At 36.7% G+C, this 26,392-nt stretch overlaps 5 protein-coding genes and 2 pseudogenes across 10 annotated transcripts; 3 read left to right on the top strand and 4 right to left on the bottom strand.

The window, feature by feature from the left end:
- Nucleotides 1,269–4,116, top strand: LOC18780148 (annotated as a pseudogene).
- On the top strand, nucleotides 6,330–9,916 carry LOC18779717 (protein DETOXIFICATION 18). Of its 5 annotated transcripts, none has more exons than XM_020561362.1 (10): nucleotides 6,330–6,731; nucleotides 7,238–7,262; nucleotides 7,522–7,527; nucleotides 7,710–7,936; nucleotides 8,080–8,624; nucleotides 8,806–8,892; nucleotides 8,988–9,044; nucleotides 9,130–9,380; nucleotides 9,475–9,593; nucleotides 9,680–9,916. In XM_020561362.1, the coding sequence occupies exons 1-10, from the start codon at nucleotides 6,588–6,590 to the stop codon at nucleotides 9,809–9,811; spliced, it is 1,593 nt and encodes a 530-aa protein (XP_020416951.1). In that variant the 5' UTR covers nucleotides 6,330–6,587; the 3' UTR covers nucleotides 9,812–9,916. The 5 variants fall into 5 exon arrangements, with proteins under 5 accessions (XP_020416951.1, XP_020416955.1, XP_020416954.1 ...); XM_020561363.1 differs by having other exon boundaries at nucleotides 6,663–6,731; nucleotides 7,522–7,618; nucleotides 7,706–7,936; XM_020561365.1 differs by lacking the exon at nucleotides 7,238–7,262 and having other exon boundaries at nucleotides 6,630–6,731; nucleotides 7,522–7,618; nucleotides 7,706–7,936.
- On the top strand, nucleotides 12,800–14,196 carry LOC18779192 (annotated as a pseudogene).
- On the bottom strand, nucleotides 14,348–15,485 carry LOC18779901 (putative B3 domain-containing protein At5g58280). Its single transcript, XM_020562952.1, has 3 exons — nucleotides 15,176–15,485; nucleotides 14,963–15,081; nucleotides 14,348–14,816 (listed from the first exon to the last, which is right to left on the bottom strand). Exons 1-3 carry the CDS (start codon nucleotides 15,327–15,329, stop codon nucleotides 14,523–14,525), a joined length of 567 nt encoding a protein of 188 aa, XP_020418541.1. The 5' UTR covers nucleotides 15,330–15,485; the 3' UTR covers nucleotides 14,348–14,522.
- On the bottom strand, nucleotides 15,435–17,624 carry LOC18780702 (B3 domain-containing protein REM5). The gene is made up of 5 exons (XM_007213089.2): nucleotides 17,576–17,624; nucleotides 17,087–17,372; nucleotides 16,541–16,930; nucleotides 16,162–16,389; nucleotides 15,435–15,548 (listed from the first exon to the last, which is right to left on the bottom strand). The coding sequence occupies exons 2-5, from the start codon at nucleotides 17,168–17,170 to the stop codon at nucleotides 15,435–15,437; spliced, it is 816 nt and encodes a 271-aa protein (XP_007213151.2). The 5' UTR covers nucleotides 17,171–17,372; nucleotides 17,576–17,624.
- On the bottom strand, nucleotides 18,337–23,211 carry LOC18781071 (B3 domain-containing protein Os01g0723500). Of its 2 annotated transcripts, XM_007212573.2 has the most exons (7): nucleotides 23,023–23,211; nucleotides 22,326–22,701; nucleotides 22,066–22,193; nucleotides 20,283–21,788; nucleotides 19,331–19,730; nucleotides 19,108–19,235; nucleotides 18,337–18,839 (listed from the first exon to the last, which is right to left on the bottom strand). In XM_007212573.2, exons 1-4 carry the CDS (start codon nucleotides 23,101–23,103, stop codon nucleotides 21,489–21,491), a joined length of 885 nt encoding a protein of 294 aa, XP_007212635.2. In that variant the 5' UTR covers nucleotides 23,104–23,211; the 3' UTR covers nucleotides 18,337–18,839; nucleotides 19,108–19,235; nucleotides 19,331–19,730; nucleotides 20,283–21,488. The 2 variants fall into 2 exon arrangements, with proteins under 2 accessions (XP_007212635.2, XP_007213970.2); XM_007213908.2 differs by lacking the exons at nucleotides 22,066–22,193; nucleotides 22,326–22,701; nucleotides 23,023–23,211 and having other exon boundaries at nucleotides 20,283–21,379.
- LOC18781257 (putative B3 domain-containing protein Os03g0621600) lies at nucleotides 23,927–26,167 on the bottom strand. Its single transcript, XM_020561313.1, has 5 exons — nucleotides 25,876–26,167; nucleotides 25,691–25,798; nucleotides 24,838–25,225; nucleotides 24,591–24,724; nucleotides 23,927–24,289 (listed from the first exon to the last, which is right to left on the bottom strand). The coding sequence occupies exons 2-5, from the start codon at nucleotides 25,766–25,768 to the stop codon at nucleotides 23,999–24,001; spliced, it is 891 nt and encodes a 296-aa protein (XP_020416902.1). The 5' UTR covers nucleotides 25,769–25,798; nucleotides 25,876–26,167; the 3' UTR covers nucleotides 23,927–23,998.

Below are 26,392 nucleotides of genomic sequence, written 5' to 3'. Positions count from 1 at the left end.
TGTCTGTAAATTACAGGGTCACCGCGGTGGAGTAAATGAAAACCTACCTAGTCAGAATAATTTGTATCGCAAGCATATGCCTAAACCATTGCAAAACCATGTTATGGCTACAGCACAAGATGTCTAACATCGAAAGAAGTTCATGTTTGAATGATGAAAGTCTCCAAAATACATGACTCATAGCAAGGATTTCACTTTACAGGAGAATTCAGAAGCAAAATTCCATGCAGAAGTTGATTGTTTATTAATTCAAGGTGATGCAGAGTTGATTCCAGTTAAAGGAGCGTCAGAAAGAAAACCAACTCATGGAAGCAAAGACAGAAAAGATGACGGAAAAGAAATATCAGAAGATGGTTTTATTAGAACAAGGAAACACAAACTTCCAAGAAAAAGTTATGAAAATTTTGTGGAAGGACCACAAGAGATTAGAAAAGCAACAGCCACATTAGCAGGTGGAAGGGATGCAGTGGTGAAAAGAAAGCCCAGATGCAACAAACTTCCATCATTCTCCTGTGATGGAGATCACTGGAAAATGGAAGTGTCCTCAAAAAAGTAAGCCAAATCTAGGACTGCTCTGCTTGCAACAGAGACAGACATTTGCGAAAAGACTACTTCCATATAGCAATCCAAGTCACTGTGGGCTAACTCCTCAAAGTGATCAATATCGATTCTACTCACCTGCAATTTAGCTGATCGGTTGATTAGGCTAATCGCTCGTAATAACTAGGCTATCATTTGAGTTTATTTCCAAGTTTTACACATTCAGTCTTGCTTAAATTCCTCCAAGAAGGAGAAGAATAACATATCAGAAAATGATTTTCCTCTTATGTTCTAACATTTCATTCGTCCCTCTATGAATTAAAATGTAGGGGTTTCAGAATTTATTTCTCCATGTGTTTGAGAGAGTTCTTTGGATTGAATTGAACATTATGTATTGATGCCACTTCCGTTCTAATGTAATGGCTACTAAATTAACACATGATATATTAGTCTCTATATTTGTCTTTTTCTAAGAATCCAAATACCACACCAGTGAGGTAAAGACTTATATGTATTTGGAGATAGAAGGTTTGGTTAAGGTGCACTTCAAAATTCAGGTTACCAAATCAAATTGGGAAAAAAATGGTCCCAACTTCCCATATATGTTTAAGGTAATTAAGTTTCCTATGCATGCCACAACTGGAGGGTAAGACTTCTTCTTCTTCTTCCCTTTAATCTTCTTTACAAAATTTCTTCTCTCCTAAAGACCTTATTTTCCTCTGGTGAAAATGAAGTTGTTGGATGTGGAGGAGGCCAAGAAGCAGGTCTTGTTTTCACTGCCAACAACTCTCACTAATGTGATGTTTTACTTCATCACTTTGGTGTCTGTGATGTTTGCTGGCCACCTTGGTCAGCTTCAACTAGCTGCTGCAAACCTAGCCATGTCATGGGCTAGTGCCACCGGCCTTGCTGTTGTGGTAATAGTATTACTCATTAATTTCTCCAGATAAATATATTAGCAATTTTCCATTGCCAATTAGTTAAGGGTAATTTTACATTTGACCATAATTTAATTTCTTGGATTATGTATTGAAGAATTGACTCTCTCTCTCTCTCTCTCTCTCTCTCGCGGTTTAGATTGGCTTAAGTGGAGCGCTTGAGACCCTTTGTGGGCAAGCCTTTGGTGCCAGGGAGTATGGCATGTTAGGGAAGTACCTGCAAGCCTCATGCTTGATATCCTTGCTAGCTTCCTTGCTTATTTCCCCACTTTGGTTCTTTTCGGAGCCAGTTTTGATTTCGTTGTTACACCAAGACGCAGAGGCCTCAAAACTCTCTGCGGTCTTTATGAAGCTGTTCATTCCTGGATTGTTTGCATTTGGCATCCTCCAGAACGTTTTGAGATTTCTTCAAACCCAGTCTGCTGTTGTCGTCCCCTTTATATTCTCCTTCATCAGCCGCGGCCTCCACATAGGCCTCACCTATTATCTTGTCCACTTCACTCCTCTGGGCTTCAGAGGTGTTCCACTTGCAGCATCCATTTCCCTCTGCTTCTCTCTTCTTATGTTCGCCGTCTACATTCTTCTTCGAAGAAATTCGAGTCTACATGGGAAGGTTTCTCCCTGGCATCATTCAGTCACGTCCCTACGGTTTTGAGGCTTGGCCTCCCTGGTGCCGCAGTGGAATGGTAAGTGTCCTCCAAAATGTTCATTATTTAAAGTAGGTTGCTTTTGGTATGTCTTTTTTTATTTATATAAATCAATCCAGCTTGGAAGACTGGACCTTCGAGTTTTTAGTCTTCATGGCAGGAGCATTTCCACATCCAACACAGAGCACGTCCCTACTTGGGATATGGTAAGTTTTATTTATTTATATATACAAATAATTAAATTGTTATTTCCCGTTTGGACACTCTTTTGTTTTATTTATTTATTTATTTTGATGTATATTAATCATAGTGTCAATGTGGAGTTAATTGGTTATATGGTGTCATACGGCCTCAGTGCTGCTGTCAGGTTGGTGAAATAATAGTAACACTCTATTTATTTTTCAAGTAATTTTGTCAATTGATCAAGTGCTTTTATATAATTTTGATTAATTGTTTACATAAAATAATAATATTGTGGCAGCACGAGAGTTTCAAACGAACTGGGAGCAGGCAATCCAAAGAAAGCTAAGAGTGCCATGACTGTGGCTCTGAAGTTCTCTGGCTTTCTTGCTTTCCTTCTTGGTCTAGCACTGACAATTGGCCACAACTTCTGGGCTGGCTTATTCGGCAGCACACCAGAAATAGTAAAAGCCTTTGCATCCATGACACCCTTGGTTGCAGTCTCTGTGATCGTTGAACCTCTACAAGGTGTTGTTTTAGGTATAAAAAAACTTTGGTTCCATTTTTCCTGTTTTGTTTTTCATGGGGTGCTTGCAAGTTGCATGGGAAATGATTTGGGGTTGGGGTTTTTTCTTTCAGGTTTGGCCGCAGGATGCGGGTGGCAAAAGTTGGTCTGCTATGTTAATCTGGCCACATATTTGGTTGGCATGGCTATTTCGGGCCTTCTTGGGCTCACGACCGAGTTACATGTCAAGGTGAGAGAGAGACATTTGTGTTGTTTGTATGCTAAGCTAGTTGATTGGTATTTTTTTGAAGAAACGGGGCTAATGTCCAGCAAAGAAATTAAATAATGGCTCGAGGCCTACAGACTCCAAGTAAATCTTTACTAAGAAAGGATCTAATACTGTCAGGAGGGTCCTGGAAAGTTGACAGACCTAACTCAAGACATGAACCCAATTCAGCTAGTTTATCCGCTATCATGTTGCACTCATGATATACATAATGAATAGAACAAACCTAATTTTTGTTTATTGGTATTTTTCAATATTGAAGTTTGTGCTTAATTCAATCTCTTATGATTTTTCAGGGCATGTAGATTCACTGGCGGATCTACAGAGGCGCAAGGAGGTGCACTTGCACCTCCCCTCGCCGGAAAATCACTTTGAGAAGCTAGAAATGCCCTTCTTCTATTGCCCACCAGCTGTTCGATTATTTGCTCCAAAGAAGCTCCAGGCAGCAGCTCTTTGCGCAGGCTGCAGCGCGCAAGGCTGTTTGGGTTCTTTTTTTTTTGAAAGTGATATGTCCAAAACGCATAGTTTTGGTCCAAGTGAAACCAAAAAAAAAAAAAAAAAAAAGAAATAAAAAGAAAGGGCCACCACTACCCACACCGGCCAACTCCCCAACCACATCCCTTTTTTCTCAATCCTCTTTTGCCTTCATCATCCATTAGCTTTTCTCTTTGTGCTTTTTTCATTATCATTGACTATCTCTCCCTCTCTCAAATTGGTATAAGTAAATTCCATTACATTCATTCAGCAACGACACCCTGAAAGGATCTCTCTCCCTCTCTGTATTCTTTTATTTATTTGGTGGAAACCCATTTGTTTTAGAGGCAAAAGAAGGGTTGTGAAGTGGGCATAAGCCATGGCAGCTCTAAAATCAGAAGAGATAAGCCATCCACCAATGGACCAACCCTCCACAATTTGTTTGGAATATTAATTTCTCTCTCAAATTTCAAAGTTATTTCTCTTTATGCTTTAATTAATTAGGATGGATTATTGGGTTTTGGTTAATTGATTGAGTTTTTGTTTTGGATATTTTGTATTGATTTTTTTGAATTTATTTATTTGTATATATTTTTAGTTTGTAATTAATTAATAAAGATTGTTGTGGTTTGATTAAATGATTAATATTTCAATGTTGTGTTTATTTGTATATAATTAACATGGTGAATTAGTTAATGTGATTAATATAGTGTTTTTAGTCTTTTTAAATATCGTTTTAGACTTTGAAATATTACTCATTCTTTGAAAAATTTCTAGGTCCACCGCTGTGTGGATTGGACTAATGTTTGGCATTTCTTGTCAAACGAGCATAATTTTGGGCACTGTACTGCTCAAGAATTGGGCTCCTCGATCCGATACCGCCTGAACCTGCCTCCAAGTTTTAGTGTGCTTTTTTTACAATCTTTTCTTTGGGCTGTGGCCCGCTTTACCAATCTAGTGCACCCCTGAAAGAGTAGATGACCTTGTGAATAAATTTCAGCATGGTTGTGTTGTGTGTGTGTGTCTTTTTTTTTTGGGTCAATCCGGTCACCTGACGTAAGCAACTAACATATTTTTTTGACATAATCCAATAGTAGGTACACAAATAATGTGTGGGGTTTAGCGTGAAGGATGATTTCAGACGATAAGAAAAAAGAAAATAAGATAAGGAATTATTATTAATAGTTCTTGAACCTTAGGACGTTTTGTGATAAAAACCTCTAAAAAATAAAGTAACTTCAGGGATCTGTGGGGTTACGCAGAGCTCCTATACATGTATCATTTGATTCATTCTCATACATACCTCCAAACACATTCATTCCAGTTAGCAGCTAAAACACGGGCCTACATATTAAATGTGTTCATCAAATCTTACCAAAAACTTAGGGCATGTTTGGTATTCAACTTGAATCCAATCTTTTAAACTCAAAAAAAAAAAAAAAAATTTGAGTCTAAAATAAAGAAAATGTGTTTGGTAACCCTATTTTTTAAAAACTCAAACTCAAGAACAATTAAAAAACACCCCAATTATTAAAAACAAAAAATATCTGTTTTTTCAGTTTTTTCTTTTCTAACAACCCACAAGTTCTCAAATTTTTAAGATTTGAAAAAAGTTTTCAAATTGCATACCAAACAAGTTTTTGAATCTTAAAAATAGATTTAAGAACTCCTTATTTAAAAAAAATTCAAAATTTTTGAAATTTCTATTTGAATAGAATACCAAAGGCGGCTTAATTGTTGGAATTGACTTCACAATTGGTAGGCAGCCGAGAAGTATGCAAAGAACCGCTGGGATCCAAACATAAGTACGAATCGGCCATGACAGCCCTTAACCTCAGCCCGACCATACTCACAAATGCTATTGCAAGTCAAAAATCTCACGTGTCTCCACATTTTTTTTTTTTTGCCAAGCCAATAATATGGATCGAAGCAGAGAATAACCAAATTCCTGAACAAATTACAAAAATTCAATAAATGCTAGACCATCCATATCTGAATAAGGTATGGTCAAGGTTTCAAATGTACCCCAATTTTTCTTAAAACAAAAAGTTAATGGAGCTTTGAAACCTAATTATGAAATCATCTTGAAACGTATTATCAAACATATATTATCGTCACTGCATTACTAGTAAGCCACCTCTATCTATGTGGGCAGAGGTTTAAAATTTCCAGACACCTAATGAATATTTGTGTGTAAACCCCCCTCCCCCAATCGCTTGTATTAAAAAAAAGTTATAGGTTTTTACAAATAAGTCCATTTTAGCATGACATATTATATAAAAACCCATATAGAGCCTATTTAAAGAGAAAAACTCAAAACTAGTCACTTATCATTTTCTAATTGGTACTTTAACTTATTAGAGTTTGGAGATAGGTTATATGAGGTATGCATTTGTTGGCTCATGCAATTATGCGAGGTCCCCCCATAGTTGTACTGAGCCTCATATGATTTTGTATGAGAGAGAAAAAGCATACGCCTATGCACCAAAAGTACATCTATCATTGTTGTGGTAGTCATCTAAAACACGAAAATGCCAGAACCATGATAGATAATTGTGAGTCACATGATGATCATTGTACATGTGGATAGTTCTTAATCGGTGATTGATATGAGTCTCACGATCAGTTTCATTTAAGGCAATAGACAATCGGTGATTGATATGAGTCTCACGATGGGTCTCATTTAAGACAACAGCTAACAAATGTTCCCACATAAATAAATAATTATCGACTAGAGTTGCTCTTTAGGTTTGGGATTTTGTACTTTAGCAGCCCTGAAAAGGACTTTGTTTCGGTCTTAGAAAAGTCTAAAACCACGTAGTTTTTTACATAAACAAACTATCAACACCAAAAAGAAATCAGGAGATGATATGAAGTACTTGTATGTATATATATGCACAGTGTGTGAAGCAGAAGCAGAAGGTATAGGAGGAGGAAAAACAAAGCTCAAAAACATCGCATCCCATAGAAAAAGAAGGTGAGGGATCGCATTCCACCCAAAAAAAAAAAAAAGGGAGATGGAGATGTTAGCAAACACAGGTCACTCAGATAGAAATATTACCACACCCTTATTGGAGGCAGGTAGTCATGGAGAAGGAGCAAAAAGAAAGAGGTGGTCACGGAAGAAAGTGTACTTGGACCTGGTGGAGGCCGAAAAACAGGTACTGTTTTCGTTTACATAAATGTTCTGGTTCCTAACACATTCGATCACTTTTCTGGTCATGTTATAGTTATCAATTTATTTTTTCTTTGGTTGATGAAACTGGAAAGTCCAGATTCTAATTTAGCAGAATATTGGTGCACACACAGTCACATGGATGGAATAAGGCAGTGCATAAAATTACAAAAATATATAACGTATGATTGAAGTATGTACCAAACAATTTGACCAAGAAAAGAACAAATATACCATAAAAATGTCTATGATTGGAGTCTTGAAGATCAGAAAACAAAAGTCTTATTGTTGTACTCTACTTATACAGTAGTTCATGACTATATATGTCACACAATAATTTCTCCGAAATCTTTGTCTTTGAGTCATTGACCACCATTGATCCCTCCTTCCCAGCTTGTGGCTATTTTAGTTTTTACCTTCTTTATTGTTGATTTTTTTTTCTCACAACTCAGCTGCTTAATTTACAAGTTCAATTTATATAATCTATTCTAGGTTGCGGAGAAGATGATTTCTGAAGGTGGGAAATTCAACCTTTCTTTTGTATTACTTTGTTTATGGTGAATTCTGCTTTTCTAGCTAGCATTTACTCAAAAATCAATTCTACTTGGCACTAGTGAAGTACATCTAGCTCAAAATTAAGTTCCGAAAATTCCAGTTATAACTCTTTCTGGTATAGATACTGTAAAAAACTGGTCATCAGCTGTTTTTGTTTTTATTTTCATGAATACACACAGAGGGGCAAAACTGAATTTTTTTGGAAAATGGTTTGAGTGCAGGGTGTGGTGAGATCAATTTCTTGGATGCATGCATTTCCCTATAACCAGATTACCTATTGATCTTCTCCATTTAGTAACATAAGTTTTCTGATCAGATGTACTATTTTATTTTTCCTTCTTTTTAATTCTGGAAATTTGATATCCAAAACTTGCACGAATATTCCAATTTTAAGTCATTAGCTAGGCAGGTGGGCATGGAGAAGAAGGATCCGAAAGAAGGTGGTGGAACAACCTGTTAGACATTGAGGAGGCCAAAAAACAGGTCTTATTTTCATTGCCAACAATTCCCACCAATGTGTTCTTTTCCTTGATCCCATTGGTCTCAGTCATGTTTGCTGGCCACCTTGGTGAGCTTCAGTTGGCTGGTGCAACCCTGGCCAACTCATGGGCCAATGTTACTGGTTTCGCGCTCGTGGTAATTTCCCAGTCACATAAGAAAATGTTCGGTTGTCAGACAGTTTGTAACATGATATCTTTAACGAAGTGAAATAAAATCTAATAAGATCATTGATGGCCTTTTCTTTTAATTGTTTTCTTGTCTGTCATTTTTTGGATTAGGTTGGTTTGAGTGGAGCTCTTGAGACACTTTGTGGACAAGGCTTTGGTGCAAAGTCGTACAGAATGTTGGGGATTTATCTACAAGCCTCTTGCATCATATCCTTCCTGTTATGTTCCATCATATCCATAATCTGGTTCTATACAGAGCCCTTACTGATTTTACTCCATCAAGATCCTCAAATTTCAAAAACTGCAGCTCTCTTTTTGAAACATCTGATCCCTGGATTATTTGCATATGGATTCCTGCAAAACATCTTGAGATTTCTTCAGACACAATCTGTATATGTCATGCCAATGGTCTTCTCAGTGATTGCCATTGTTTTTCATATTGGCATTACATATGGTTTGGTACATTGGACAGCTCTTGGATTCTTGGGAGCTCCACTTGCAGCCTCAATTTCTCTATGGTTATCTGTTCTTATGTTGGCCTTCAATGTCAGTTGTACAAAGAGTTTTGAGCGTACGTGGGAAGGATTTTCATTTGAATGTTTCGATTATATCCTCACTGGCTTAAAACTGGCCCTCCCCTCTGCAACAATGGAATGGTAAGTGGACATCCTTCAAGCTCTTATTACTTTTATCCCGAATAATGTTCTCTTGTCATACATACATGAGATGAATAGTCTGACAGCATAACAGCCAGACTCTGTGACACAAGAACACTTTATCTTTTATAGATCTTTATTGATGTCCAGCAATTTTTTTCTCTATTTTTTGGCTTTCTAGTTTGGAGGAATGGGGTTTTGAGATTCTAGTGCTCTTAGGTGGATTGATGCCAAACTCTGCAAAAACAAGTTCACTACTTGCAATGTGGTAAACTGCTTTAATATATTTCCCCTTAATTTTTCTGCTGTAACATGTTATTTCTGGTTACTAAAAACAGCTTTTGCTCAATTATATATCTGCAGTGTAAATACACAAGAAATTGGTTACAAAATTACATATGGCCTCATTGCTGCTGCCAGGTTAGTAGACTAAAAGCTCCTAGCTGTTTCTTCTACTCCAAGTTTTCTATTAATTTCATACATTGAAAATAAATTATTGTGGCAGCACAAGGGTGTCAAATGAATTGGGAGCAGGCAATCCAGATAGGGCTAAGAATGCAATGGTTGCGACTCTTAAGCTCTCCGTGCTTCTCTCTTTCGCGATTATTCTGGCTCTTGTGTTTGGTCACAATATTTGGGTTGCCTTCTTCATTGACAGCAATGCAAGTTATGCAGTATTGAGACAGGACTTTGCTTCCATGACACCATTGCTTGCAATCTCAATAATTGTTGATTCTGTTCAAGGTGTCATTTCAGGTAGAGATCACTCACATTTCAACTTTGTTCTCTCTCCCTCTTTTTTATATATAAATAAATTGGTGTAAATTAATTTGATTATGGGTATTTTCAGGTGTGGCTAGAGGATGTGGGTGGCAACACTTGGCTGTGTATGTAAATTTGGCAACATTCTATTTGATTGGTATGACAATTGCTGGTCTTCTTGGATTTAAGTTCAAACTATATGCCAAGGTGAGGCAGCCTTATAACTTCATTTGATTTGTTTTGTTAAATAGTTCACTGAATTCAGATTTTTGTTGTGCTTTGTTTTGGCATAGGGCTTGTGGATTGGTATAACCTGCGGTCTCTCCTTTCAAGCGAGCACACTCTTGCTGATTACACTGCTCAAGGAATGGCCTCGATCAGATTTATCTAAAAATCCAGAGGAAGGAAGCCCAGTTTTGGTCTAGATAAATGTTAGGCAAAAGTAATTGTTAAACAACAAATTACCATTTGGGGAAAACTTTGTTTATGCATTCATCGAGAAATAAAACAAAATAAGAGAATCCATGAAGTAACATGGTTTGGCGATATGTCTACGTTCATGAGATAGCAGTATTAAATTCTTCGACTATATCAAGCAACTAAGAAGCACGGACACGGATACGAATACAGGGATACGACAAATTTTCAAAAATTAGGATGGTTGTCTTGGACCACAGGTACAATAAAAGCAGTCTCGTTCTCCTGGACCCCTGTGGTCCAAGGAGTTTGCTCACCCACACCCAACCTTGATTTCAAATCTGGGTTCCTCCATCATTCAAATCTAGGATTTCAAATCATAAAAATTGAATCCAAGGCGGTGAAGAAGAAGAACAAGTCATAAAAATTGAATGAAATAACCTTATACGGATTTAAAATCAGTTTTTTCTTCACCCTTAGATTAGATCCAAGGGTGGGTAACCACAAACTTATTGGACCACAGGGGTCAGAAGAAAGGAGAACGGGACTGACAACCAACAAAAGGACTATCTTACCAAGACTTGATGAACATATACAAGAAAGTACAAGAATGGAGGCCACACGTTACAACCTACAAATCACCAAGATAATCCACACTTGACTAAAAAACTCTCTCTCTATATCTTACTCTTTCTCACTCACTCTATGGTGCACCTCAGATCATATAAGATTAGATTAAGAGGATTTCACTAATAAACCCTAGACTTCATTCTCCAATGCTCCAACCAAATAATGTTTTATTGTATGTGTAAATTTTCTAGAAGGACAAAACCTATTTGATATATAAGTTGAAATGTCTATGTATCCATCAGCTCGGCGTTAACCAGAAAGGGCTCACTGACGAGATCAATTTGATAACAAATTTTGATAAGCTAATAGATTTTTTGATGGAACCCAACGGCAGGTACCTAGGGTAGTTTTTGTGATAAAAACCTCTTTGGAGATGTGTGTGGCCTTCTCTCATACATTGTACTTCCAAACACATTCGCTCCAGTTAGCAACTAAAACACGAGCCTACATACTAAATGTGTTCAAGCAACTAAAACACGAGCCTACATACCAAATGTGTTCAACGAATCTTACCAAAAACTTAATTCTTGGAATTGACTTCACAATTAGGAAGTGCACAAGTATGCAAGAACCCCTGGGCTCCAAACATGAAATCCACAACTGCCCAACCATTTATATCTTCGCTAATTAGCCAATAATATTGATCGAGAAGCAGAGAATAACCAATATTCTTGAAAAAATTACACAAATTCAGTAAATTCTATGCTACGCCGTCCATCTAAATAAGGTATGGTCAACGTTTGAAAATTTTCCCGTTTTGCTTGAACAAAAAAGTTTCGGTAATTCTACGGGCACCAACTCTTATATCAACTTTTTGTTACCAATTGACGTGGCATATATGACATGGCAATCCAAGTCATGTGCCACATCCTTCATTTTATTTGGTTAATTTGAATTAATTTATATAACTTCTGTATGTTTATATATAATCTATTGAACGTAGCCACGACCTAAGGACACCCTCAAGTGCCGCTCTACAGCTCCTCCATAACCTCCTTTGTAGTACTGTCACCATCATGGCACAACTTTTGCTGAAAAATTTAGGAAAAACAAACTCCAGTTTTTTTTAACACCATTAGATTTAACCTCACATGAAAACAAAAAAGGGAAGATCTGATGCAATTTATATACTCATCTATGTAATCCATAACATTAGTTTTTTTCCTTAATTTTTTTCTTAACGATGTCTCGAGCCATGACATATCTTCTCTGCATCTTTTGGAGTGCAAAGAAGAAAGAGCAATATAATACAGATTCACCGACCCAAATAAGCTTCATAATAAAGACATAATGAAACTAGTACAAAAAAGCAAATCTGAGTCTCATCAACTATGAAAACTCGAACAAGAAAGATAGAGGGCTTCGGACCCAACACACACATCTTCCTCGTTTCTAAATCCACAATATATGCCACTTGGTACTGGCGGTGGGTACCGACTGCAACAAGGACAACAATGGTCCCAAATTTGAAACACTCATTTTTTAAAAGTTAAGAACTTAACCCTTACTGAGGTAATTAAATAGATGATGTGGTAAATGACATGGATTGTCATGTCATATGCCACATCAGTTAGTGCCTCTAGCATTACCGCAAAAAATTTATATGCAGTGCAGCATTTTGAAACCTAATTATCTAATAATTATTTAAACGTATTAGTGACCACATATATATTATCATCGCTGATATGTAAAGTATTGGTGACTTTCAACTCCGGTATATTTTCTCGCTCTCTCATCAAAGGGAAAAAATTGAAACAGCCATAAAAATTCAAAGCTCTCATTTACTAATTAGGGTAAGAAAACTCCACATCGAAAATCCACACTCTTATAAAGGTGTTTATAAACAAGACACTATGATGGTTTGGCAAGTGTGGTTAACAGTAGAGAGTTTGACTAATGGGCTTGGCTATAGGCTCGACTTTGGATTTGGCTTTCATGGATAATAATTATATTAATCAAAGACTTGGGCCTTGGGCCTCTTGGGCTCTAGAAATATTTAATTAAGACAACAAAGCGAAAATAAGTAATTTATTTTTTCAATATCCATTGAATTTTAAGTCCTTACTATTAATTAAGTCATTTTAAGTCCTTACATAAATTAAATTAGAGAAGTTGACAAAAAAACAAAGTAAAATTTTATATTTTCAAAATTAAAACAAAACTAAAAAACCTCTCTCGACGAAAGTTCATCGGCACAGGTCTATGCTGGCGAAATTTGAAGGGTACAATAGAGACTCGAGTAATGGTCTAATAGTAATAGATAATGCTCTAAACTATCGATAAACAAAAATCAGGGAAATATATATATATATATATTTAAAATCTCAGTATCTATGTAAAAAATCTTGAGATTTCTTCATACTTCAATGGTCTTCTCAGTGATTGCCATTGTTTTTCATATTGGCATCACATATGGTTTGGTACATTGGAGAGCTCTTGGTTTCTTGGGAGCTCCACTTGCAACCTCAATTTCTCCATGTTTATCTGTTCTTATGTTGGCCTGCAATGTCAGTTGTACAAATAGTTTTGAGCGTACGTGGGAAGGATTTTCATTCGAATCTTTCAATTATATCCTCACTGGCTTAAAACTGGCCCTCCCCTCTGGAACAATGGAACGGTAAGCGGACATCCTTCAAACTTTTATTACTTTTATCCCGAATAATGATCTCGTCATACATACATCAGATGAATAGTCTGACAGCATAACAGCCAAGACTCTGTGACACAAGAACATTTTATCTTTTATAGATCTTTGTTGTCAATGTCTAAGTCCAGCAATTTTGGCTTTCTAGTTTGGAGGAATGGGGTTTTGACATTCTAGTGCTCTTAGGTGGATTGATGCCAAACTCTGCAAAAACAAGTTCACTACTTGCAATGTGGTAATATATTTCTCCTTAGTTTTTCTGGTTACTAAAAACAGCTTTTGCTAAATTATATCTGCAGTGTAAATACACAAGAAATTGGTTACAAAATTAGATATGGCCTCATTGCTGCTGCCAGGTTAGTAGACTAAAAGCTCCTAGCTGTTTCTTCTACTCCAAGTTTTCTATTAATTTCATACATTGAAATCAATTATACTTATTGTGGCAGCACAAGGGTGTCAAATGAATTGGGAGCAGGCAATCCAGATAGAGCTAAGAATTCAATGGTTGTGACTCTTAAAGCTCTCCGTGTTTCTTTCTTTCATGATTATTCTGGCTCTTGTGTTTGGTCACAATATTTAGGCTGCCTCCTTCGTTGACAGCGATGCAAGTTATGCAGTATTGAGAGAGGACTTTGCTTCAATGACACCATTGCTTGCAATTTCTATAATTGTTGATTTCTGTTCAAGGTGTCGTTTTAGGTTGAGATCACTCACGTTTCATCAACTTCGTTCTTTTTTTTTCTTCTGTTTTTTCTTGGTGCACAATTATTTGATTATGGGTTTTTTCAGGTGTGGCTAGAGGATGTGGGTGGCAACACTTGGCTGCGTATGTAAATTTGGCAACTTGTTATTTGCTTGGTATGACAATTTCTGGTCTTCTTGGATTTAAGTTGAAACTTTATGCTAAGGTAAGGCAACCTCCTTGTTCCTGATTTACATAAAAAGCAGCTAGCTAGTAACTTCATTTGATTTGTTCTGGTCCAGGGCTTGTCGATTGGTATAATTTGTGGTCTCTCCTGTCAAGCAAGCACTTTTTTGTTGATTACACTGCTCAAGAAATGGACTCAATCAGATTTATCTAAAAATCCAGAGGAGGAGGAAAACCCAGTTTTGGTCTAGATAAATGTTAGGCAAAAGTCATTATTAAACTGTACAACATAGACCATTTGGGAAAATTTAGTTTATGCATTTATATCCAGGTAATTTTATAATAAAACATGGATCAGTATTAATCTTCCCAAAAGAAGGAATGCAACGATTGAAATCTGCTAATCAATCACATTTCACACATCTAAATCTTACATCTAAAACCACCCATATCAGTCAGATATTGTTTCTCTCCAACAACTACCATACATAAATCTGAACAATTCCTAAGTGGCTTCCCACAATAAGTCCTGAAATTTACTGATCATTGCAATTAGGCTCTGATGCCAACTACAGCCTTAATATTCGACATTGGAGGCATCCAGTAAAACATTACTGTTTCCTCTGAAAATATATATTTTCATTCCACCGCTCTTCGTGTTGAAAAGCTCAAAAACCAGTGTGTCCCCAAGTGAAATGTTGTTTGCATGAAAACATTTTGACAACCCTTTTGTCATGAACAAACGACCACCGCGATGTTCCTTTCCATGGAGCCTTACTTTAACATCCCATGATATCCCATTTGGATCTTCAACCTCTACACTCTTCTTTCTAATGAGACCTTTAGCTACAGCCAGCGCCTTTGGGATATTCTGCAAATATGAACAAGAAAGAAAATGCTCAGATACTTGAATTAGACATTTTTTAGTCCATGAAAAGGTTTTCTGAATATTTCTTTTACTATTTTTCCAATCAATAACCGAATTGGATTATAAATTTGGGTGAAGAAAGTGCTCACTAGGCGATAGTGGTTCTTCGTCATAGTTCCAATGAAGCATGGATGCTTCGATCTGAACGCAACATGTGCATTTGATTTTTCTTTCCCACCATCAGTTGCAATCCTCTTTCCAGACTTGCCTATACAATTCCAAAGATATGATATAAAAAAGAACCTATATAGGTCATACAAAACTCCCCAAACTTTAAAGAAGTAAAATAGTATACAACTTACACTTTCTTATGTTTGATATACGAGCATCTTCTTCACTCTCTTCGTCGGGTTCTTCAGTTTCAAGCTCAATGATCTCCTCCTCCAATTGAGCTCGATTTCCCCTTCTCTTCTCGGCTGGTTCTAACTCCTTCTCAGTGCCAATTGGATCATACATTGTGACATCAAACTTGGATTTGCCACCATAATCAAAAACCAAAAAATTTGCAATTTCCAAAGAATGATCCTTCACAAAACCCTGCCAACCCTTATGGAAGACAAATCAATCCCCTCTCAGTTCCAAACCCACTGTCCAACATTCTCCACTAGGACCTCTAAGAGTACATGTTGGAGGCAATCGTCCATTGACATAGTTCATAAATTCGGGTGGTATACTCTACAAAATTCAATAACATAATATTCACAAGATATACACAATTGAGATAGGTAGGAAACTGATGCCTAGTTGTATGTAAAACAGAAGCCATAAAATGTGTGAGTTTGACGAGTCTGTAAATTGTGCTACTGGTCATTGAGCCATAGAGGTAAGGTGAAGTAGCAAATGTTTCTTTGTGTTCTAACTTCCTAATAATTCCTCACCCATACCACAATCAGTTAAACAATCCATAATATTGCAGTCATTTTAAAGCAAAAGGAACAGAGATAAAAGAAACAGGAAATGTAAGAAACAAAGAAACAAAAAAGCCAATCCATGATATTTCAGTCGTGCATGTGCATTGTGCACTCACTTTCTTCAACTTTGAAAGCTGATTTATCAGAGATTGGTGTCCATCTTAACTTTTCAATCAATTCTAATTTTGATAGGCTTTCCTTTTCATAACCAAACAAAGGCGCATACAACTTTAATCATGGGAGCAAAATACATGCTATCCAGCGCAACAGAACATTAGACAATGAAGTAAACTATAGGTTTAATGTTTGAAACTACTGGAGGCATCAAGCACAACAGAAGGCATATTTCCTCCTGCTCCAGTTCTGAAAATATGAACCTCCATTTCACTCCTCTTGACAAGCTCAAAAACGATTGTATCCCCGAGCGAAATGTTGTTCGCTTGCCAACATGCTACCAACCCTTGTGTCATGAGCAAACGACCACCATGATGCTCCTTATTGTCGAGCCTAAGCTTAACGTTCCATGATCTCCCATTTGGATCTTTAAGCATCACCTTCTCCTTTCCAATGAGGCCTTCAGCTACAGCTAGCTCCTTTGGGATGTTCTGCAATATGGAACATCATTAGAGGGAAAGAAAATGCTCAATCGATTGAACCCTTCAAAGATTTCTGTTACTAACTTCCAATCACAAATAAGGGATAACGTTGATAAAACATAATTGGCATAGAAATTTGGCTGACAAAAGTACTACTCACCATGCGGTACTGGTTCTTGCCTAGAATTCTTATGAAGCATGGATGCTCTGATCTGAACACGATGGATCCAGTTGATGTTTCTTCCACAGCAGCAGCAGTTGCGGGTCTCTTTCCAGGCTTATCAGAGTTGCCTATACTTCTCCTCATGTCACAGCCCATTGGATGATAGATTGTAACATCAAACTTTGGGCCACCTTGATGATCAAACACCAAAAAGTATCCAACTTTTAAGGAATGATCTGTCAAGAAACGCCGCCAACCCTCACGGAAGTAAAACCCATCCTCCCTCTCTTCCAAACCCACTGTCCACCATTTTCCAGTAGGGCCTCTAAGGGCACATTTGCAGTGAGATGGTCCATTGTAATGCACCATAAAGGCAGGTGGTAGACACTGCAAAGTGTACAAGCTTCTTTACTGACCATACATTTTCAATACACAGAGTGCAAATTGTATGAAGTCAAAGTACTAAATACTAATACATGAAAGAAAGAAAGAAAAAAAAAAAAATTAAAGTCAAAGAGAGGGCTAGCATATATAGGATGTTACCAGCTGCCGAGGGAAGTCATCACCCAGTAGGACCTTGAAAAATGATGGTAGTTTCGGACAAGGCTTCGTTGGCTTCCTCGCCATTTGACCGGAAAAGGCTTCCTTCTAGTATGAGAGAGAGAGAGAGAGAGAGAGAGAGAGAGAGAGAGAGCTGAGAAGAAGCTAGAAGATTGGCTGAATTCAGTTTGGGGAAATAAGGGAGCTGAGAATTAAGGAGAGTGTGAACAGTTCACTTGTGATGACGACACGTTGTTTAATTTTGTCCAGTTTACATGTGATATGCAACCTGACATTTACAGAACAAAAATAAGGGAAAGAAAACTTCGTAAATGAAAGATTGTTAAAATTGTAATTTAGTTTCTTATTATTCAATTCATATATATCAATCAGGTGAAAATTATGAAAAGGGCAGCTAGGCAGTTTCCTAGTTTTGGATTGCTTTACACAATTGATTTTCCCAAAATGAAGAACAAATTGAGGTAACCTTACCCCCAACAACATCAATAATGCAAGCACGAGTTTTGAGAAAAAAAATTTCAAATACAGACTGGAGAGAACCAACTTTTGAATACTAGCTAGGTTTTTTTGTTGTCAAGAAAGTACTAGCTAGGTTGGATATGAAGGAAGGTGTCAAACGAACCATACCATGTCGGCCCAATTTTTTTATGTCGGATCAATTCATGTTTCATGATGTATGCGTGTTAGCTCATTTATATTAATTATGTTCGTAATGACCTAATTAGTTAAGACCTAGACTCGGCATAGCCCACAACCTAGTTGGGCTCGTGCCATGTTTGTATCATGCACTAAGTGAACTGGGCCTCTAAGCTCAACTTTATTTTTATTTTAACAGGGTTTCAATTTTATCCTATTATTACTCGAACACTAGCTTGAAAACTAAGTTTTCTTATAGACATGTTGTATAGGAAAGGGAAACATAATGCATAATGAGTCATGCCTAGTCTGGGTCCATTTCGTGTTGAGCTATCGTGCCTAATGCGTTAAAAATTATGGTCGAACAACCTAGCTCATATATTATGTCGTGCTCGTCTTGAGCCTGACCCATTTCGTGACCATGCCATTCCTTGCACATTTGAATCATGCCGTGCCCATGCCATCTTGGGGCCAACTTGCTTGGTTTGACACCTGTAGGTGAGCTAGAACAAGCACCCACATTTTAATTATGAGCTGGTTTGGGCTGGAAAACTGGAAAGATGGGCCAGGCCATGCGATTGGAGAAAAACAAATGAGATACGCCACTGGTAGCTTTCCCGTTGTACAAATTCAACTAGACAGGAAATTCAGAGAAATCGAACAGTGGCTGAGGAATGAAACGTAACATATAATACAATGCAAGAAAACCATCGTTTACTCAAAATGCTAAGGTAAATGTTGCAGTCAAAGCATTTTTTTTTAATGAAAACGTTGCAATGTGAAACTCGAGAGTCAGCTAGCTTTAATTTTCACCATTGGGGGCATCAAGTACCACAGGACACCTCTTGCCATTCACTTCTCCGAAAATATGAAGTTTAATTGCACTTTGCTTGACAAACTCAAAAACCATAGTGTCCCCAACTGAAATCTGGTTCGCTTGACAGCATTCTCCCCAACCTGTCGTGAATTCCACACGTTTGCAAGATGACTTGGGACGGATTACAAGTTTAACAAGCCATAATCTCCCATTTGGATCTCGAAGCGTTACATTCCTTGCACTATTAAGACCTTCAGCTATGGCTAGTTTCTTCGGAATCATCTGCAATTTGGAACATAATTGATATCTAAGGACAAAAAAAGTTCAAGCCTACGAAGATAAATTAGCAGGGAAAACAATCAAGCCTAACAAGGGGTAGAACTTCAAGAAAAATTTATTGAAGATGTTTTTCCATTAACTTCCATACTGCAACTCTTTTTTTTACTATGTTTTCTCTAAAAAATAAATATATCTTTTACTCTAATCCAACCAAATATGGAAAGGTTCTCAAAAAACACAATGGCTCAAGAATTGGTGACAAAGTACTCACCATGCAATATCGGTAATGCCTCTTCATAGTTTCCATAAAACATCGATGATCCGATTTGAATGAGATGCTTTCACTTGTTGTTTCCTCTACATAATCAGTTGTAGGTTTCTTTCCAGACATGGCATTGCCTATTCATCACCAAATTGAAACATAATTAACAGTACAGAAAATACACATACAAATCTTCCCTAGATGTAGGGAAGTAAAATAGAGTATAACTTACAATTTCTTCTGTTAGCAATACTTGTTTTGTTTTCATAGTCTTCGTTGTAGTTTTCAGTTTCAAGGTCTATAATTTCCTCTTTTACTCTAACTTGATTTCCTTTACTTTCGATGGAATCTGAACTGCCAATCCCCCTCTCGGCTACCTCTACATCCTTCTCACAGGCACTTCTGTCATAGATTGTGACTTTGAACTTTGATTCACCATCATAACGGAAAACCAGGAAATTGCCAACTTCTAAATGATGATCCTTCACAAAACCCTGCCAACCCTTAGAGAAGAACAAGCCATTCTCTCTCTCTTCCAATTCCACAGCCCTCCCTTTCCCACTTGGGCCTCTAAGAGAACATTTGCCAAGTGATCCTCCGTTGAAGTTCTTGATAAACGCAGGTGGTATACGCTGCAAAATTCAATAGCCTTTTGAAAAACCACGGTACATGTGCTTAAAACAAAGCAAGAATCATTTAACAAACATAATCCAAACTTAATAGCATCGCAATACTAATACAGGAAAATAATCAAACACTTCCAAATCATTCAAGCATTTCTTTGTTGTAATTTCCCATTACATCCTCACCCACAATTTGTCAAACAATCCACAGAAAAGCAACTCAGTCATCTCAAGGTCAAAGCTTGAGTCAAATAAGTCAACTTAGTGAGTTGTATGCTATTATAGCTGCCATAAATTTTCTCTCCGACTTCTCTCACTTTCTTGGCAACCAAACATATGTAATTGTGATTTTATTCAGGATTGATCAATATAATTAAAAAGAAGTCGACCCAAATATGATCCATGAACAGGGTATTAACTATTAACCATTCACTCAAACTTTCAATCAATCTTGAAGTATGAACCCAGAAAAACACAGAAAGAAAACATGCAATTATGCATCCGTTCAAGACTGTAAAAAAATTGATCTTGAAAAGTGAAAAAAGAAGGCAAAGATGTTACCAGATGCTTAGAGAAGTCACCAAGCAGGATCTTGAAAAACGATTTCTTCTTTACTGAACGCTTCATAAGTTTCCTTGCCATTTGAACCAAGTCTTCAGTCTTCAACGAAACCTTCAAAGATCAAAGCTTTTTAGGAGTGGGTTTTCTGTGTAGCTAGCTTTTGTGGGTAAGTTTTATCGGCAGGGAAAAAGCAGAACAGGCGATGCTTGCTTGCTAGGGCCTCTCTGTTTTTCTCATCGTTGTTCAGCCATGTCATATAAACTTATAACCCAAGGTATTCTGAAAAAGGGTAACATTAACTTTTTCCGTGTTTAGGTAGGTTTCAAAAACATAAATTCCCTTTATTCCATGTATATGCATAATAAATGCCTTCAATCATGATAGTTTTTTTTTTTTTTTTGGGGGAAATATCACTCACAATTTTTTATCTTTATTTTTAGCGTCTTTTTTATTTGTAATTGTTTATTAATACTTTTCCTCGTTGAATTGAGGTTTCGTACAAAAATTATTTTTAATTGTTTTTAGTAGTTAATTAGATATATTGAAATACGGATGTTTGAGGATTTTGAGAATTACATTGGTATATGTTTAGATTTGGAATTTTTGTTAGCCGGAAGTTGGAAAACAAGTGTGGGAAGTAGAAAAACAAGTGTGATTAGCAGGAAGTAGGAAGACAAATGTAGATTTAGAATTACATTGTTACATTTGTGACGAATAAGGAATTTTTTAAAATCAAAATGTTACATTGGTGACGAATAAAGAAATTTTTTTATATATCAAAATGTGATTGGCAATAAGTAGGAAGACAAGTGTTTCCCTTATTTTAGAATTTTTGTAAGTTTCTTTAACCGATTTTCTAATCTCATTCCTAGCAGAGTTTAACTCTCAAGTTTTGAGCTACTAAAATTGGAAGCTAAAACCTAAAATCTAAGCGAAAAACTTTTCCTGGTTAATTGGTAACATTTGTCACACTCAAGGTCCTATGTTTGATTTCCCCCTACCCAAAATTTAAAAAAAAAAATGTCTTAATTGAATCAAGTAAAACAATCATTAAATATTTCACGGGCACTAAAGAGTAGTAGAAGAATAAATGGAAAATGAAAACTAACCTAATAAAATACAAGAAGATCATCACTTAGCCAAAATGGATTGCAGTCAAACATTTTTTTAAAGTATTGCAATGCGAAACTCTAGAGTTAAAATAGCCTAGGTTTTCAGGCCGGGGTTAACGAGTACAACAGAACACCCACTGCCTCCCACTCTTCCTCCTCTGTAGATATGAATTTGCATTACACTTGGTTTCACAAACTCAAAAACGATGGTGTCCCCTTGTGAAATCTGGTTTGCTCTACAACATTTTGCCCAACCTTTCGTCATTTCGAAACGAAGATACGGTGACCTGTGGACTCTAAGTTTAACAATCCATGATCTCCCAGCTGGATCATGAAGCTTTACAGTCTTCTTCCTCACAAGACCTTCAGCTATGGCTAGTTCCTTTGGAATTGTCTGCAATTGGAACATCAAAGTAAAAACTTATTCATAAACTTTGTACTCTATACTAAAACTTATAATTTTGTATACCCCTGACAAATGGTGGAACTGTCAAGAATGATGTCTTTATGATAATTTTTCAACAACTCACCTACTGCACACTCTATTGCATACATTTCATCTTAAGTCACATAATTTTGACTCGAGGTTGTGTTCTCTTTTAACATTTACCAACCACCACATTGAAAGGCTTTCGAAAACATGATTAAGTATTGGATGACAAAGTACTCACCACTGGATATAGTATTTTCGTCAGAATTTTTATAAAACATGAATTCTCCGATTTGAACAAGATGGATCCAGTTGATGTTTCTTCTACAGAGTCATTTGCAGGTCTCTTTCCAGACATGATATACTTGCCTACACATGCCAAATTGAGACACGATTTAAGAAGAAAAAACACGTAAACGAGCCATTAGAGTAAATAGTAAACAGCACATACAAAACTTCCCTAGCTGTTCAAAAGTAGATTTAAGATGGAGTAGAACTTACGACTTGTTCTTTCAGCATTGATGGTTTGGCTTTTACTTTCTTTGTTGTAATTTTCAGTCTCAATGTCAACAATTTCATCTTTTACAGAGGAAACAGGATTACCACTTCTCCTCTTGGCTGCTTCTACATCCTTTTCACAGCCAGTTGGTTCATAAATTGTGACATCAAACTTGGAGCCACCATCATAGTCGAAAACCAAAAAATTTCCGATTTCTAAACAATGATCCCTCACAAAACCCTGCCAGCCATCATGGAAGAAAAAGCCATTCTCCCTCTCTTCCAATTCCACAGTCCACAGTTTCCCATTAGGGCTTCTAAGAGCACATTTGGGAAGTGATTGTCCATCTAACTTCTCGATAAACACAGGTGGTAAACGCTACAAAATTTAACAGCTTCTTGTAAATCATAGAACATATGCTTCTTAAAACCAAGAAAATCTCACATAACTCAAGTTGCATATGCTAAGTATTTGGTAACTGAAAAGGAGTGGACTTAAACCATGAACAGGGTAGTTAACCTTTCAGCTGAAATTTGTGTGCATCACTCTGAATGTAATATACTGATTAAACTTGAACACATACAGAAAGTTAAGATCTTATTCAAATGAACCAAAAAAGAAAAAAGGGCAATCATGCATGGATCATGAATGTAAGAACTGATCTTGAAAAAGTGGAAAAGAAGGTAGGATGCATGTTACCAGATGCTGATAGAAGTCGCCAAGCAGGACCTTGAAAAATGATTGTTTCTTTAGTGAAGGCTTACTTAGCTTCCTAGCCATTTGAGCCTCTACCAAGACCAAGAGTATCCAAACTGGGACAGGTGGTTCTCCGTGGCAATGAGCTTTATTGAAAATTTTAAAATTTTAATTTAAAAAAAAAGGAATATGGTTCTTAATTTAAGTGATGAGACAATATCTGCAGCTATTTAGCCTCTTAAATGCTGATCTTCAGTCATACAACACCTTCTGCTGCCATGTGTATAACATGCACTTAAAAATAGTGATCTGTTGTTTTGAGAACCTAAATTCAGACACTTAAAGCTTTTCAGGAGTGACTACTCTGTGTAGCTCATGTTTTGCTTTTCTTCTGTGCTTTGTTTGCTTGTTCTGCTTCTGCCATGTGTATGGCATGCACTTATAGGTTATAACATAAAACCAAGCTGGGTTGGAGAAACATTAATTATTTTGGTCAGTTTGGAAAACATTTTATCTTCTTCCAATGTTGTCCTCACTTTTTCCAGAAAGAGATGGATCCTCCAGATCAGTTTCCTTCCTAAAACTTTGACCTTGAACTTAAATACATGCACTGAAATTAGATTTCATTCAAGTCATCTTAACCCTTAAATGAAATCTAATTTCAGTGCATGTGTTAATGAGTCATAGACCATCAGTGGCTTTTTGATCCAAGCATTGGATCTCAAACTGTGTTTTGGTGCTGCTGCAATTCTTTCAAAGTCTAGTTCTATTTTGCACATTGTAACAAGGATTACTTCTTGTGGTGGCACAAGGGTGTCAAAGAATGAACTCAACTGTCACAATTCTAGTGCGTCTAACTCAGCATAATTAAAAAAAGACCTACCCAAAGAAAGTAATAGAAGAGTGGTTGGGGAATCAAATAAGATCATCCTTTACCCAAATTCTGCAGTCTCAACATTTGAAAAAGCATCAACAAGCTTTAATTTTTAACATTAGGGGCAGCAGTTATCACAGATAACCTATTGCCTCTCACTGCTCCTCTGAAAATATGAAATTGCATTACACCTTGCTCGACAAGCTCAAAAATGATGGAGTCCCCAGGTGAAATTTGGTTCGCTTTACGACATTCTGTCCAACCTATTGCCATGTCCAAACGATTAACGCATTCCACTCTAAGTTCAACAAGCCATGATCTCCCAGTTGGATCTTGAAGAATGACAGCATCTCTCCCCCGAAGGCCTTCAGCTACGGCTAGTTTATTCGGAATCGTCTGCCATTTTGAACATCATGGATATCAAGGAGGGTAAAGGAAAAGTTCATAGAGCTGATTGGTACTAAATGAGACAAGTTTGCTTGAAACTTGACCAAGAAATTTAAATACAAAACATGTTCATGCTAGAAGCACTTATATGTAAAACGATTCACAGCGTTCGTATGCAAGCCTAAAACTCATAATTTTAAGTGTTATGAAAAGGTGTTTCTAAAGATATATTTGACTGTTTTCTGATCACAATACGAAAAGTTTTTCACAAGCACAATTGACGTAGGAAATAGGGTGACAAAGAACTCACCACACGATATAGCAAATGCTGCTTCCTTGAACAAACTAGGAAACATGGATTCTCCGATTTGAACAAGATGGATCCAGTTGATGTTTCTTGTACACAAAAACTCACAGGCCTCTTTTCAGAAATGGGATATTTGCCTATACAAAGCAAAAATGAGAAACAATTTAAAAAGTAAAGGAGTAAACAAAACGTTACAGTAATTAGCATATACAAATCTTCCCTAGATCTTAGATGCAGAAAAGTAACTTACAACTTCTTCTGTCGGAATCGATCGTTTTGTTTTCGCAGTCTTCAGTGTCAAGCTCAACAATTTCATTCTTCACTTGAGCTTGATTTCCTTTGTTCACCAAAGAAACTGGACTACCACTTCTTCTCTCCGCTACTTCTACATTCTTCTCGCATGCACTTCTATCATAGATTTTGACCTTAAACTTTGATTTGCCATTGTAACTAAAAACCAAAAGATCCCCAACTTCTAAAACATGATCTTTCACAAAACCCTGCCAACCATCACGGAAGAACAAGCTATTCTCTCTCTCTTCCAATTTCACATCCCACCATTGTCTACTAGGGCCTCTAAGAGCACATTTGCGAAGTGATTGCCCATTGAAGTTCTCAATAAACTTAGGTGGTATACGCTACAAAATTTAACAGCTTCTCAAAAGACCATATATATATATATATATATATATATATATTAAGGTTAAAAACCAAGCAAGTAATGTCATAGTTACGCTATGTATGAGAGGTCAAAAATTTATGGTAAACAGATTTCAAATTGTATAACTTGGGAACAAATCATTGTAAACCTTACAGATCAACATTTCCTTTTTCTTGTTTACAAATTTATGGGCAAACAGTAGAGCACAAAAACTTAAGTCATTCATTAACAGAATGTTATCAAAACAGAAATTTAACCACTGTCATGTAGCAAATGTCTATTTGTTCTAACTTTCCCCCAAAAAGAAACTCAAGATCTTACAAAAATTAACCCAAAAAGGAAATAAATAAATAAATAAGACAAAAGGCAATCATGCATTCAACCATGACTGTTAGAATTGATCTTGAAAAGTGAAAATGAAGGGAGGATCGATGGATGTTACCAGACGCTGATAGAAGTCACCAATTAGGATCTTGAAAAATGATGGTTTCTTTGGTGAACGCTTCCTAGGCCCAGCCATTTGAATCTTTGTCAAGAGTACCAACTAGGTCTGCCAAAGAGTTCATCAGAACAATTTTTACTGGTTATTTATTTAAGTGAAGAGACAACATACCGGCTGCTATTTACCTTATTTCCACTCTTCTGCTGCCATAAGTTGAGATACTTCAAGACTTTGGTCTTGTTTTGCTGTTCTTCTGACTTTTACCTGTTTGCATGCTTCTGCCATGTGTGTCGAATGGACTTATAACGTATAACCAGGGTGGTTGGAAACATAAATTTTCTTAGCAAATTTGGGAAACATAAATAAATGCCTTCACTCACTTTTCACCGGAAGGAAATGGACCCTCCAGATCACTTTCCTTCCCAAACTTTTACCCCTTGGACTACATAGGAAGGGTGGTCCCTATGAGAATTGCCAGATAGGTCAAACTGTTACTTTATTGTATTTCAAAACCCTTTAAATAAAACCATAATTTTTTGTGTATGTGTTAAATGAGACAAACAAAGATGAGCCAATGGTGGTAAATTAGCAGGATCTGGCTGGATGGAGTGACATGATATGGGCTCTGTTTAGAACCAAATAACATAAGGATGGTTTTGATTCTTCCATTTTTGGATTATGAAACGTGGTTACCAATCTAAC

The sequence above is a fragment of the Prunus persica genome, chromosome G4 (genome assembly GCF_000346465.2).
Source record: "Prunus persica cultivar Lovell chromosome G4, Prunus_persica_NCBIv2, whole genome shotgun sequence".
Lineage (NCBI taxonomy): Eukaryota > Viridiplantae > Streptophyta > Magnoliopsida > Rosales > Rosaceae > Prunus > Prunus persica.
The sequence above is the reverse complement of the archived record's forward strand: the minus strand, read 5'-3'. Positions and strand labels throughout refer to the sequence as shown.